Source organism: Zootoca vivipara, chromosome Z1 (genome assembly GCF_965207765.1).
Source record: "Zootoca vivipara chromosome Z1, rZooViv2.hap1.1, whole genome shotgun sequence".
In the NCBI taxonomy this organism is placed as follows: domain Eukaryota; kingdom Metazoa; phylum Chordata; class Lepidosauria; order Squamata; family Lacertidae; genus Zootoca; species Zootoca vivipara.
Window position 1 is genome coordinate 4448048 of NC_142583.1, and position 15221 is coordinate 4463268.

The window sequence follows — 15221 nt, forward strand, 5'->3', positions numbered from 1 at the left end:
GTACCTTTTCCTCCTCGAGATGGTCCAGTCTCTTCTCCACACCAGTCACCTGTGCTCTCACCTGCGCAATATCCTTAGAAATTGCACCCACTTCCTCCCGCAATTTTCGAAGTTCCTCAGTAGTCCGTTGTTGTTCTCTCGAATTTCGATCAAGAGCACTTAAGATTTGCTCCTCCAAAGTAGCAGAGATGGATGATTTTTTCTTTCCTTTGCCAGTCTCTTTGCCAGTCTCTGTTCCAGCCATACTTCCAATCAATCCAATCTCAAAGCACACAGTTCAATAAAAATTTCCACTCAGATAGTAATCCCAACTTAGGCCTTAAGCCCTCTGTCTCAGCCAGTAGTTCAGATGTCTTTTAATCAAAGCAACAAAATAGAATATAAACCATTCAGTCTAGTGAAAGAGCAAGCCGTTCAGCGGAAAATTCCACTCAATAGATTGCTTCAAGTCAGTCAGTAAGAGCTCTTTCACCGCCAGTAGTCCAGATGTCTTTTTATCAGTGAAATAGTATAAACAAGTGGAAGCTGGCAGTCTTTTCAAGGTCAATGCTGGCACGAGAGTTCCAAACTGCTAACTTATAACACAGTCTCTGTATGCTTGCCTGTATGTTGAAACTGAAACTGGCTCATTAAAATAATTCAAGACAAAGGAACAAGGCAAAGGAACAATATTTCACACAGTCACTTTATAGCTCAAAAGTCGATACGTCGCATAGTCTATAAAATAGGGGGGGAAAACATCCTTAAATCCTCCAAGGAAAGTTGCAGGCAGATCAAAGCCTGTCAAGGGGTAAACAGAAGTTCATATGGAAATTTCTTTTGTGCCGTCACAATGGCGAACGGCTAGAGAGATCAGAACGAAGTCCCGCTTCCAGTTTGAGCAAGCAATCTCAAATGTAAATATTGCTGTCCACTGCAGGGTATTTTCCAGAGCCCTGCTCTCTTTTAGATAGTTCAAAGTCCAAGAAATAAAGTTACAAAGCTTTATGGTTAAAGTGCTGCGGAGACTGTCTTTGCTTTCAATCTTCCACAGGGGGGAGGGAAGAACCCGACCTCCATAAATTTTAGGTTCCCCTTTGACCAAATCCGTCCAAATTAGAGACTTTAGAAGCTTTTTAGATTCATTACTCACGATGGCCAGATGGTTCCATGTTGATATTGTAGATTTTGAAGGAGATTGGTTGCTGTTCCGCCGCCATTAAACGGAGCTTCTCCTTTAAGGGAAAGCGCTGTACCCGCTGTGCCGTGCCTTCCACCTTCCCGCTCTCGGACTCTTATTAGAGCTCTTCGGGGGGAAGGGAGGCAAAAAAAAGACAACTGCCGGGTTCCCCAAGCCTTCGGAACTCTCTATCCGAAGTTTCGGGGGGCTGCGCGCTCTGCAGACCCCCCAGAACCCCTCAAAGGACTGGGAGGAATCTCTCCCACAGCCGCCGGCGCTCACAACCAACCAGGAAGTGTCCGGGCAGAATAAATAGTGTCCGGGCATTTGGAATAGACTGAAGAAGTCTTAGTGGAGCCTGGAAGTGGTCCCTCTGGACATACAATGCCTCCAGCCTCAGTGAGACTGCTACCCACTTGGCACAGATATAACCACAGTGGATTGTGGGATCTATTCCAGATGATACAAATCCATTCCAGAGTTTTGGCAGAACAGAATGAACTCACAGAGTCATAGAATGATAGAGTTGGAAGGGACCCCAAGGGTAATCTGGTCCAACCCCCTGCAATGGAGGAATGCCAACTACAGCATCCATGGCATATGGCCATAATTCCTCCCAAATTTTCCAGAGTGGAACTCCAAATCCTTACTTACGTCATATTCGCATTTCACATGACTATGTGAATCTACATTGATTAGAATGTGATTCTGTTCCACATTCACACAATGCATAGAACTAAACCCTGGGAGGCTCCAAGTTGCTTAGTGTCATATCAAAGTGCCCCCATCAAATACCATTGCTGATGCTTTTGTTGGATCTCTAATGAACCTTCCAATCTTCCTCTTTTCAAGGAATGGCAGATTTCAATTACCTTCACACAAACTGTTTCGAAGTTACTGTGGAGCTCGGTTGCGAGAAGTTTCCCCTGGAAGAAGAACTGTACTCACTCTGGCAGCAAAACAAAGAAGCTCTTCTGAAGTTCATAGAAATGGTAGAGTTTCCTGTGACTTCTTTCTTTCTCCTTCCTTTTACTGAGCTGCTCACCAAGGAAGGTTTGTGACACTGTTTGACTCCAGGGACCCAGCTGCCTTTTTCACAGATGGGCTTGCAAGTGGCAGTCCACACTTGGCTCTGATGTAGCTTCCTCCCAGATTTGAGATTATAGCTGAAGACCTAGGGCAAGCAGTTTCCAAATTCCTGCTGTCAAGCCAGTTACGTGTGTTCATTTCTCATTCTGTTCATCCTGGGCAGGGCAGGGCTGTCTATGAAGCAGACTGAGGCCTTACCTTCCAAGTCCCGGACTGCAGAATCCGGGACCGGCAGCCGTGTGACACCGGACGTTGCGTTGACGTAAATTTCGGTGTCGCTTTGCCCTTCTATGGGCACCAAAAATGGCCGCCACCGGCTTCAAAAGTAGCTTCTATGCATGACCGGAAGTGCGTCGACACAACTTCCGGTGTTGCCCCCGCCTATCTATGGGCACCAAAAATGGCCGCCGCCAACACCGGAAGTCGCGTCTACGCACTTCTGGTCATGCGTACATGCGACTTTTTAAGCCGCCGGCGACCATTTTTTGTGCCCATAGAAGGGCAAATCAGAAAGAAGAAAAAAAAGGCCGCCGGCAGGAAAAAATAACGGAGAAAAACGGGAGACAAAGTGATACGGGGGACCACCGGGAAAAGGTAAGTAAAAACGGGGGTTTCCCGGGGAAAACGGGGTACTTGGCAGCTATGGACTGAGGCAGCTGCCTCAGGTGGCGGAATCCAAGGGGCACCGCCATGAGCGTCCATCGCCGCTGCCAGAGAAGTGAGGAGAAGAAGCTGAGCTTTATAGTTCTATGGTTCTAATGTGTAGTGCAGTACAGGCACCTTTTTTTTCTACGGTAGAAGAAAAGCACTGAATTCAAATATCATTTTTACAGTCATTTTTGTGCAGGGCACTTCAGAACAGACCTTCTTAAAACCCTTATTTGGGAGGCTGCAGCTTATGTTTTTCAAGCAAATGCTCTCTTAGATCAGCGGCCTAGTCTGGCAAGTCTATCGGAACAATAAGTGGCTGCAAAATTAGGAGCAACAAGACATCCCTTTCCAGGTCATTAGCAGGTATCTGTTGCGTATTGTTCTGAGGAGCCTGGTCATAATAGGGATTTAAAGTAGTTAGGAATAGGCCCGTTTCCCTTCACGGGCATTAAGTTACTCCTCATTAAGCATCCCTATTTTATTTACGGTATCATCCTTCAATACAAAGTCCAGTCCAGACCTATAAATTTATTTTTATTTTACAGCTGATCTGCTTTAGTGAATCCAAATGGGACTCACTCGAGACAAAAGGGCCTGCGAATAAATGAGCCCCTAATAGAGATGACTGAGTCAAGTCACTCTGATTGTCTTTAGCCATAGGCCATTGTAACAAAACACTGACCTCACCCAGTAAAGTCTGGAAAGAGCCCTGAATATAGCACACAGGGAAGCATTAAACCAAGGAAATTTCCTGAGGGTTCTCTCAGTCAAAACCTTTGCCTCATTCCGCCCCCGCTCCCCAATCATCGCAAAAAGGGCCGCCCTGTGCATGGTAGATAAATCTTCACAGGATAATCAATCCTAAAAATTCAAGAGCTCAACCAACCACCTTGTTCAAGTTCAGTAGATTGTGCCATCTCATAAAGTTTCACCCGAAACAGAAATGTAGATTGATGGATCTTGCAGCAATTGATGGAAATCCACTCTCTGCTCTGTGGCAACCTCTTGGGGAAAAGCCTTACTCACCAACATCTCTTCTTTGTTCAATAAGCAGCGAAAGCAAAAGGCCAGACGGTGAGGGAAATTGCAGAACTAGAGACTTTGCACAAGGAGGACAGAATTTACCCTGCTGCAATTAACTTACAGCTAAGTAAAAATTAGAAACATGAGCTATTTACAGGTTATTTACAAAAATGTTTCATACACGAAATATTTTGAAGATAGCAACCAAACACAGTTACTAATTTTTAAGTACACAATTTTTTTAAAAAAAAAACCATGGAAGATTGGGGGAGGTTGAATGATAAGTAATGAATCTGTAACATTGAAGAAGTTGCACCCATCATCAAAACCTGATGAAAATTCAGTTAATTCTGTCTTCTTTCTGTCTTCACATCTTTCTGTCTTCACATCTACTTCATGTCAAGAAGATGGAGAAATATGGACAGGATTGGAATACACTCTTTCTTGCAGGCAACAGCCCAGGCCCAAACAGCAGCTTTAATTTGTAGTTTCAAACAAGGTTGATGGCGCTGGTCAGTTGGTTTTACTCAGTCTTGGGTGGAATATACATTCCCCTGCAAGCTTGACTCAGTCACTCTAGAGTGCCTGCCGTGACTGTAGACACCAATGTGGGAGAGACATGTTTTGTTGCAGCTGGAGCAGATGAAAGCATCCAGAAGTGTTGCTACAGGTGCATCATGGCATTTCTTCACTCTGCACACCTCCCAGAGGTCATTCCTCCTCTGGTCACTCTTATGGATGCACAACATCAGTGTCTGTCCCTAGGCACTGTGGTTGTCTGTAAGGGATTCCCACATTGGGGGGGGGGTTGATGTCGCCAACCTTCATGTCACATTTGCATACATCTCTGTCTTCTTCTTTGGCGATCCCTTGTAGCTGAGTAAGATTGTGTTCCATAAACCCGGTTTTAACAATTAGTCCGTAAGTGACTGTGGAGGCCAATTCTGGATCCACACATCCTTCTAAAAGTGGGGACATAGGTTTCCGGGCGGGAGTAACACAGAGTTGGTCTGTTAATGGGCCTGGTGCCTGAATCCAGCTCCCTGTAGATGACATCCTTGTGGATCCTACCATCTTCCATCTGTGGATATGACCAGGCCAGTGTAGACGTCGCTGAGACAGAAGTGTGAACATATGGGGAATGTGGGCTCAAGAGAGCACATCTTTGAGATTCTGTCCTGCCATGTAATGCCCAAAATCTTCTAGATGCAGTGCATGTGGAAGGTGCTGAGATGTCACTTCTAACAGTTGTAAGTTGCCTACATAAAGCAGCATGCTCAACACACAAGCCTGGTTGACCTTCATCTTGGTATTGGATATAGGCATCAAATACCAAGAAATATCAACAACCTCAGATATGCAGATGACACAACCTTGATGGCAGAAAGTGAGGAGGGATTAAAGAACCTTTTAATGAGGGTGAAAGAGGAGAGCACAAAATATGGTCTGAAGCTCAACATCAAAAAAACCAAGATCATGGCCACTGGTCCCATCACCTCCTGGCAAATAGAAGGGGAAGAAATGGAGGCAGTGAGAGATTTTACTTTCTTGGGCTCCTTGATCACTGCAGATGGTGACAGCAGTCACGAAATTAAAAGACGCCTGCTTCTTGGGAGAAAAGCAATGACAAACCTAGACAGCATCTTAAAAAGCAGAGACATCACCTTGCCGACAAAGGTCCGTATAGTTAAAGCTATGGTTTTCCCAGTAGTGATGCATGGAAGTGAGAGCTGGACCATAAAGAAGGCTGATCGCCGAAGAATTGATGCTTTTGAATTATGGTGCTGGAGGAGACTCTTGAGAGTCCCATGGACTGCAAGAAGATCAAACCTATCCATTCTTAAGGAAATCAGCCCTGAGTGCTCCCTGGAAGGACAGATCCTGAAGCTGAGGCTCCAATACTTTGGCCACCTCATGAGAAGAGAAGACTCCCTGGAAAAGACCCTGATGTTGGGAAAGATTGAGGGCACTAGGAGAAGGGGACGACAGAGGATGAGATGGTTGGACAGTGTTCTCGAAGCTACGAACATGACCAAACTGCGGGAGGCAGTGGAAGACAGGAGTGCCTGGCGTGCTATGGTCCATGGGGTCACGAAGAGTCGGACACGACTAAACGACTAAACAACAACAACATCACATTCTCCCATACCCTTTTGGAGAGGTGAGCCATTACCGTAGCTGCCTTGCCAATATGCTTGTCCAGCTGTTGGTTATGAGGGAGCCTATGTGGACAAAATTGTCTACTGTGTGCGGTCAACAGTGCTGATGTATGGGGTGCTGGTGATGTCCTGACCCAGGATGTTGGTCATTGCCAGGCTGGTGGTAAGGCTGAACTCCCCAAAGACTTGGGGAAATGGTTGATGAGTCTCTGTAGAGCTTCCTCAGAGAGTGCTGTCAAGGCTGCGTCATTTGCAAACAAGACCTCTTGGATAAGGACTTTGGTCTTGGTGTGGGTCATGACTGAACAGACCCCCGTCGCTCCTCAAATGAAAGTCCACACTGTCTTCAGTTGAGCTGAAGGCAAAAGAGAGCAGCAGGGAGAAGAATATGCCAAAGAGAGTTGGGACGAGAACACAACTCTGTTTCACACCATACAATTAAAATCATAAAATAAAAACCATAACCACCCACAGAGGTAAAATGCCATTAAACTCTCACTACACATGCAGATTTTAATGGTGCTAGTGAGGAATAGATACAATAAGTTACTTTATTACCACCTGTTAAAATTGCTGTCTCTTTCTTTGTAGGCTCATCGTGGAATAAAAGGAATTGTATCTGACAAATTTGGAAACCCGATAAAGGATGCCCGAATTTCGGTCAAAGGTATCCGTCATGATATACTTGCAGGTAATAGAGTTGGATGGAGAAGCAAATTAAGGCCTGAAACTTTTTTCATTTCGAATACAGTAATATTTTATTAATTGATTCACTTATGCAACAACTTCTTTACCTTCAAGTCAATTTACAAAATCCAAAAGCAATAAAACAACTCGGACATTAATTGTAACTAATAAATTAAACTATCAAAATATCAAAGGAAATATCAAAACTAGGGGAAAGCCAGTGTGATGCTCTTCAGATATTGGATTGCAGTTCCCATCAGCTCTGACCATTGTCCATGCTGGCTAGGGCCAATGGAAATAGTAGTTGCTTTGGGCGATGGAATTAGGGGTGTGGGGTTTCCATCTGCCCCTGCCCCTGCAGAACTCACAGAACTTTTGTGGAAGTTTTGACACCAGTAGGTGAAACTTCGAGGTGGGGTGGCACCTTTCTATTTAATAATAATAATAATAATAATATATTATTATTTATACCCCGCCCATCTGGCTGGGTTTCCCCAGCCACTCTGGGTGGCTTCCAACAGAAATATTAAAATACACTAATTTCTTAAAGATTAAAAGCTTCCCTAAACAGGGCTGCCTTCAGATGTCCTCTAAAAGACTGGTAGTTGTTTTTCTTTTTTACATCTGGTGGGAGGGCGTTCCACAGGGCGGGTGCCACTACCGAGAAGGCCCTCTGCCTAGTTCCCTGTAACTTGACTTCTCGCAGCGAGGGAACAGCCAGAAGACCCTCGGCACTGGACCTCAGTGTCCGGGCAGAACGATGGAGGTGGAGACGCTCCTTCAGGTATACTGGACCGAGACCATTTCGCTTCAAGTGGTATAGTAGGATGGGCTGCCCCTGATTGTAGGGCAACAACATTTTGGGGTCCACATGTTCCCCAGGCCTGTGTGAGAATAACATGCAAAGAAGCATCAACATCTGTGGTTCTCGAGCCTTGGTCTCAAACTACTATAAAGGTTTAAGAGTGACGGGAAAGTTAAATGAGCATGGTTTCAAACTAGAACTGAGATCTGGATTTCAACAGGGACAAATATAAGATTCTGCACTTAGGCAGGAAGAACCAGAGGGGGGGGGGAGCTTAAAGTCAAGTCCCCTCAATCCTAGTCTACAACCACATTATACTGTCTCCAGAGCATCTCACTTTCAATAAATCCTATACTACTGAAACAGACCAATCAATATGCATATGTGGAAGTATCATTCTATAATGTCTGAAAATTTAAAACAAGATATTTGTTTCCTTTAGCTGCCGGTGGAGACTACTGGAGACTGCTGCCTCCTGGTACATATGTTGTCAGTGCTCAAGCTCGTGGCTACAGTAAAGTCCTGAAGAAAGTGACTTTGCCTGCCAAGATGACCAAGGCTGGACGGGTAGACTTTGTCTTGCGACCCCTCCTTGGTAAGCCCTCCCGAACTGGCCATGGGGCCGTGGGCACAACATATGAGCATTATGACCCACTGGAACACTTTGACCCTCATGCTCAACATGCCCAACCAGAACCAAGAGATGATGGAGGGCAGTCTGTGCAGCCGAGAGAAAAACCTTGGTGGTGGTCTTACTTCAGCTCTCTAGATCAACATAAACCTTTGTGGCTCCTTAAACATCACTAAACTGTTCATCTGAGCACACTAGCAGTAAATTGCATTTCCAGCTCTACCTTTGATGATAACAGAAGTATTTGAATCTGATTCCATTGTGAATATAAAATTGCCTTGCTTTCCCCCCTCCCTGCATTTTCTTTATTTCAAAATACAAAGAAAATATTAAAATTAGTATGCTCTTAAAGCTGGATGTAGCAGTTAATATTCCCTAGTACTGTACTTCCCTTGTGCCATTGTTGTTAATCATCAGATTTATTATTTATTAGGACTCTAATGTACCTGAAGAGAAATCTTTCTGATCCTTTAATGCATTTTCATACATGTCTTAACACATTCATTACTGCAAGTGAAAACACCCTTTAGGAAAAATTGGAAAAGCCTTTTCTTCTATACACATTACTTCTACTTAACTTGGTACATTAATTTCCCCATCTGAAATGGTTTCTTAAAAAATATTACTTAATGTCTACATTGGTTTTCATGTAGGCTTTTGAAAAGTATGAAAGAAGAGGTCCTCATTTAAGCCGGCAATGACAATAAATGGGGTAGCCGGATTCTTTCAGACTGAAAAGGACATCATGCTCTTGCTGAAACGAAGATCCAGCAAGCATTTCTCAAAAAACAAGTCATGCCAGACAAATCCCATTTCTTTTTTTTGATAGTGTTTGATGGATCAGGGGAATGCTGTGGGTGTAGTGTATCTTGATTTCAGAAAAGGTCCCCGCGTGATATACTTGTGAAGAAGCTGGAACAAAGTGGGCTGGATGAGGCAACTGTTAGGTGGGTTTGTAGCTGGTTGACTGAGCCGAAAGAGTGCTGATGAATGAATGGGTTTTCTGAAGCTTTTATGTTCATGCCATCGTCTCCTCCTCTTGTTTTTTAATTCAGATGGAATTACTGAGGAAAGTGCTTCTGGTAGTTTTTGAGACCCACCAGCCGCCCAACAGTTTGTGTCAGAGCACATCCCATAAGGATATGGAAGCAAATATTGGGAATAAGGGTCCCAGATAGATACAGGAAGGAGCCAGGCCATGATTTCAGCTCAGTACTGTTTAATTGTTTGTGTTCTGGATAGGACAAGGTGTATTTGTGTTCACTCCTGACCTTGTCATCATGCATCACAAGGGAAGCAATGAAGATGCAAATATGGGGTGTGTGTATATGGAGGGGGATTTTTCCTCTCACTAAACGTTGCTGTTTTGAACGCTCAGGAAATGCAAATCCCCTGATGCAAGAATCCTAGCTTGAGAAAGGACATCTGGATGACATACAAGCCAGCTTCCTGAAAATAAAACCATATAATAAATAAATGCAGTGCAAACTTGCGCACACCTCTCTCTGGCCAAGTGAGGAAAATGCACAGAAACATTTGAGCCTCTTCAGGTTGCAACAAAGCTGACGTGAGCACATATGGACGGGGTTTTCTCAGGCATGGAAGCAGACAGGTCAGCTAGAAGGGAGGGAGCAGGCCCAGGTGGCCCCAACATGTGGCCTAAAGGGGCCAGAAGGAGGCACTCCAGGAAAGCCAAAGGCCATGAGAAGTAGGGGGCTGCCACCTCCTGCTCCCAACACTCCCAGGCAAAGCAAGCTGCCCATCTTGAATAGATTAAATTGGGATTTTTCTGGGAGGCAAACGAGGAGAGCAGCAACAGGAAAATCATAATAGGGTTTAACATGCAAATAATGGTATAATGGTGTTGCCAAATGTGGATGTTATTACCCAGGGAGGGATTGTTTGTTTTTTTGTTTGTTTTATTATATAATGTTGGACGAAATTAGTATAAAGGCAGAGATTCTGCATACACTTACCTGGAAGGTTCTGGGAATGACTGACTTGCATGCTTGTAACTGGGCTCTAACTTGAAGCTCAAAAGCCTCCCCCCCCCGCCAATCCCCGCCCTCCTCGTTGCCACCTCCCAAGAAGAAAGGCATTTTCATTGCATTTCTAATCAGTTCGATTAACCCACTTCTATTAACCATTTCTAAAATAAAAATAAGTTTAGGTTCCCGAATTGCAGCATATAAACCTTTTCAGACTGGAAGCAAGGTTGTTTTGTTTTGGAAATTGTTACTCGGCTTTTCATTCTTCTTCTTCTCCTTCTTCTTAAAACCCTCAAAGCAGCCTTTATCATGGCAAATACAAATTGAGTAAAGCTAATGACCTGGGGAAAACTTTGCAATTCTTTGCCATCAATCATTGTTTTGTAGAAGCAGAGGGAAATCTTCTCATCTCATACTGAATGAACTTCAATGGAGCATTGATAATTTGTTTACTTTGCAATTATCTTCCATCAGTGGAGACAAATTGATTTGAACAATAAAATTGATGGCAAGTGCAGTACAAATGTCGTCCAAAATTGAAGAAAGACATAACTAGTTTCAATACCTGGGAACACAAATTTACTCAAAAATACATATCTTATTTGATAATGTACTGCATTGTGTATTAGGACCAGGAGATTGCATATAAGATATATTTTGTACATTTAAGCAGCCTAAAGATTCAATTTTAGAACTTATTCTCAATGTAATTACTCATCCCTCATTGGTTTTTAGAGGTTCTTTTTTTAAAAGAAGAAAATAATGTCAATAAATACGGTATTAAAAGGAAGCAAAGTAATTGAATATTCTTCCTTTTTTATATACAGTAATACAATACTTTTACTGGATAAAAGAAAATGAGATTAACACATTGGATAATAATTGATAAAATATTAAGAATAAAAAGCATCTCAAAATACATACCAACTAAAATGAGGTTTGCATATTAGAAAAGAGCGGAACAATCTTTTACGCACATTGCACTAAGATGCCTTGGGCTGCCTGTGGGTTTTACACTGTCTTTGCATTTTCTGGCTGTGTGTTTTTGCCCGCTCCTCATTGACAGGCCAAGTGTTGGACACAGCAGCCGTTCTGCTGGAACAGAAGAGATTGCAGTGTATGCAACATTGTATTTTGTTAATTACTGCATTTTTCCATGTAAAAGACAATGTTTTTGCTAAGAAAAAAATTAGTGAAAAATTGGGGGTCGTCTTATACATGGATGGGGAATGCACAGGTTAAGAAAACCCTGCACTACTTCCCTTCCTGTGGCTGCAGTGAAGAGGTTGCCGGAAACCCCGGAGCACTAGAGACACTGTCCCTCCCGGGTGTCCAAATTTGGGTGATCTTGGGTGTTGGTGGGGCACATTCCGCTGCTGGCTGCACACACACCCCACACACCCCCATACACGGAAAAATACAGTATAACCATGACCTTAATAATTGTGCTAAATAATGTACATCTTTCCTTCCCAAAAAGGAGAGCCCTGCAGGAGCAAACCAATGGCCCAACAGGTCCAGCATCCTGTTCTCACAGTGGCCAACCAGATGCCTTTTGGGAAGGCCGAAAGAAGGACCTCAGTGAAACAGCAAACCCCCCCCCCCCGTGAGTCCTGGTAACTAGCACCCAGAGACATATGTCTCAAAAGATGGCACTAGGAAATTTACAATTTTATTTCTAATATTTGTATCCTATACAATTCACCGTTATTAAAATACAATTGCAAATATTGTACAATTTAATACATTAGCCTTGCAATCCTATATCCTCTGAGGCAATAGGAGAGATCTATTGGAAAATAATATATATAATAAGAATAATATAGGAGATAACTGGGTATTGAAACTTGCTTAATCTAAATCATATATCCCAGTTTCCAGCGGCCATTTAAAGTACGCTTCACGCAGAGTATACGCAGTCAGAAGTTGACCTGGCTAATAAAACACCACCGAGAACGTAGGGTATTATTTCCTTTATATGAAACCCCTTACTAGCTGCACACTTGTAAAAGTATGCAGATGAAAATACAAACGGTTGGGTTTCTTTAACTGAAAAACAAACTGAATCTAAAGAGACTTTAAACTAAAGATAAATGCTTTCTCCCACATTCCAAACCTCCCACAAACTCCCACAAAACTCCCATTAAACTACCCAAGAATTAACAGCAAACTAGCATTATAACTAAGCAACTCTCATACTAAGATTCAACTAAGGAATCTCTTAAACTGAGAGTCTCTCTCACTAAGATTCAACTGGGAATCTCTTAAACTGAGAACAACTGAGAGAGTGATCTACTTAGAGATGAACCAAACTGAAAGATCTTACTAAGAGATACAGAAGGCTTTCTGGCAGAGCCTTATATACAAGAAGCAGAGCCCACGCCTGTGAGCAATTAACAGAAATCACCTGCACCTGTTTCTCTTAAACAGACAGTATTTACATTAGACCGGCTCTAAAGTAACTTGACTCTTCAAAAAATCCAACAAGATCTCCCTCTCCAAGGTCAGAAAGAGAGAGCCAATCTTAAAGAACTTTGGGTTCACTTTTACAAACCCAGGTGGCATCAAATTTTGCAGAACCTGAACAAACCATAGATGACGCAGGAGTAGCTTAGTAGCCATGCAAGTCTAGACCATGGGGGAAGGCATGAATGATAAATTCAAAAGAATTGCCTTTTTACTACTTTAAATGTCAAAGGAATTTGGGGGAGTGTCTTTAGAAATAACACCCTGGATAACTGCCTTTTAAGGAACTCTAGTAGAGTGTTGAATCACAGACACTCAAGGGGGCACCGTTGGTCTATGTCAGAAAATAGGCTTTGTCACTATACCTAATTAATTGATGTTTTCTTACTCTTTTCTTTTTTTTCTTAGGTTCTACTTGTACCATTTTGTTTCCAAGGGTATCTTATTTTCTCCAAAATATTTTCAGTTGGACCAGCTCCAAAAATCTTTTTTTTTCCCCCAACCAGTAAAGGCTTGTAAATTATTTCCTCAACTTCCTTAGTTGTGGAAATTTGCTGAGACAGGATGAAACAACCAAGAGAGTGAGATATTGAAACTTCTGTGCATTAAACCATGTTGCATGAGGCTGGTTCTAAACATTGCAGTGTTAACATGAACACTGGAAATGGCAAAACCTCATCTATTCCCAGAATCTGCACTTTAAAAGTTCATCAGGCTTGCATTACTAACGTTGTCGACTTTTTGCAGAAATGCAAGATCGTTGTTAAATGATAACAGTATTTCTTTATGCAAACTTTAAAGTCTGGAGGAAAACGATACTTCACAGTTCAAGCACATTTGACTGGGCTAATTTACAAGGTAAACAAATCACTCTGAGCCCTGATCAAAGTGCAGATCTCGGGCCCAGTGACCTGATGTTTAGGTGTGAGAAAGAAAATTGGAGGAAGAAAGTCCCATGCTTGAAGCCTTAGCCATTGGACTTTGACTTGACCTGCCCGCTTAGCTAGGAGTGGTTCCCCCAGCTACTAATATGGGATAAGGTCAAAGGTTACCAATTAGTTGGAGAAGCTAAGAAAGTTGTAAGCAGTTGCTCTCGGCTGTCATTTCAAATTAGTATTGGGCCACTAGTAGGTAGGTTATAGCGGTCAATGCTTCATTGCACTGCATTGGTTGCTGATTCAGAGACAGTAACAAGGAGACATTTTTTCTATCAGTTTATTGTGTCAGGCTGCTGTAATTTACAGTAGGATTTTACTAGGGAAACCCATCATAATGATTTCTGTTATTTCCACGTCGTAGGTTTCTGCCTAGCCGTGAAAGTAATTTTCTTTCTTTCAGTGAGTTACATTCTTAAGCAGGGTTGTGTTTCTTTTGCCATTTCTGCAGTAAACAGAAGGTCTGCTCTTGCTTTATTTTAAATTAAAAAAATCCTTCAGTAGTACCTTAAAGACCAACTAAGTTTTTATTTTGGTATAAGCTTTCGTGTGCATGCACACTTCATCAGATACACTGAAACAGAAGTAGCCAGACCCTTATGTATATTCAGAGGGTGGGGTGATGGGAATGGGTGATGGGCTGATAGGAGTGGTAAACCGGTTGATGACTGTTAACGACTGTTAATTACTGCAATTGGTCTCGCGGCGGGGGGGGGAGCAAGGGCTGAGGTGCTAAGGAAAGCTTGATCATGTATAATGAGATAAGAATCCTATGTCTTTGTTCATTCCAGTAAAATCCACTCTTTTAAAAACATAACTAATATTACAGATTCCAAATTTTAATATTGTAAACAGATTTCAAATGTTATGGTACTATTTTGTGTATGTGCATGTTTCTAGTGGTGGGCGGGGGGGCACTTGACCTCCTGTGAGGATTGGCTACACTGGGCATTTCCACTGTGCTGACCTCTCTCCTCTACATCTTGGCAGGCAAAAGCAATGCAGCCAACCGGAGGTCAGGTGAGCACTGCTACCCAACCCTGAGCGTGCACATTTCTGTATTGTTACGCACACCGCACTCTCCAGCCAAGGAGAATTTCTGGAACCCCAGTGCATGCCTTGTTTGGTTCCCTTCTACTGACGGTCACTGGAGACTGGGGGCATTTCTGTGATAAAAGGCTTATTTACACGCATATACAGGCTGAATGTGCGATGGAAGGCTCACAGGTCCTTCTTCCCCTTAGCTTTCCGCAGGGGTAAGAAGTACAAAACTCCTTTTCTGCAGGCATAAAAGGACAGGGAAGCCAGAGACCTAGTTGCTGGGAGTGTGTCTGCATGAAGTTCCTGTCTCTTTTCCTGCTCCAGTCCCTTGAGTGCTAATTTCTTTTGTTGTTGTTGTTTAGTCGTTTAGTCGTGTCCGACTCTTCGTGACCCCATGGACCATAGCACGCCAGTCACTCCTGTCTTGCACTGCCTCCCACAGTTTGGTCAAACTCATGTTCGTAGCTTCGAGAACATTGTCCAACCATCTTGTCCTCTGTCCTCCACTTCTCCTAGTGCCCTCAATCTTTCCCAACATCAGGGTGTTTTCCAGGGAGTCTTCTCTTCTCATGAGGTGGCCAAAGTAT

At 43.1% G+C, this 15221-nt stretch overlaps 1 protein-coding gene across 1 annotated transcript in view; it reads left to right on the plus strand.

The window, feature by feature from the left end:
* Positions 1–8555, plus strand: part of CPZ (carboxypeptidase Z) — a 42063-nt gene extending 33508 nt beyond the window's left edge. The window contains exons 9-11 of the mRNA XM_088657660.1: positions 2012–2151; positions 6673–6772; positions 8016–8555. Of these exons, the coding sequence (XP_088513786.1) occupies positions 2012–2151; positions 6673–6772; positions 8016–8380 (605 nt within the window). The 3' untranslated portion in view covers positions 8381–8555. The remainder of the gene's footprint in view (positions 1–2011; positions 2152–6672; positions 6773–8015) is intronic.
* Positions 8556–15221: the final 6666 nt, after the last annotated feature.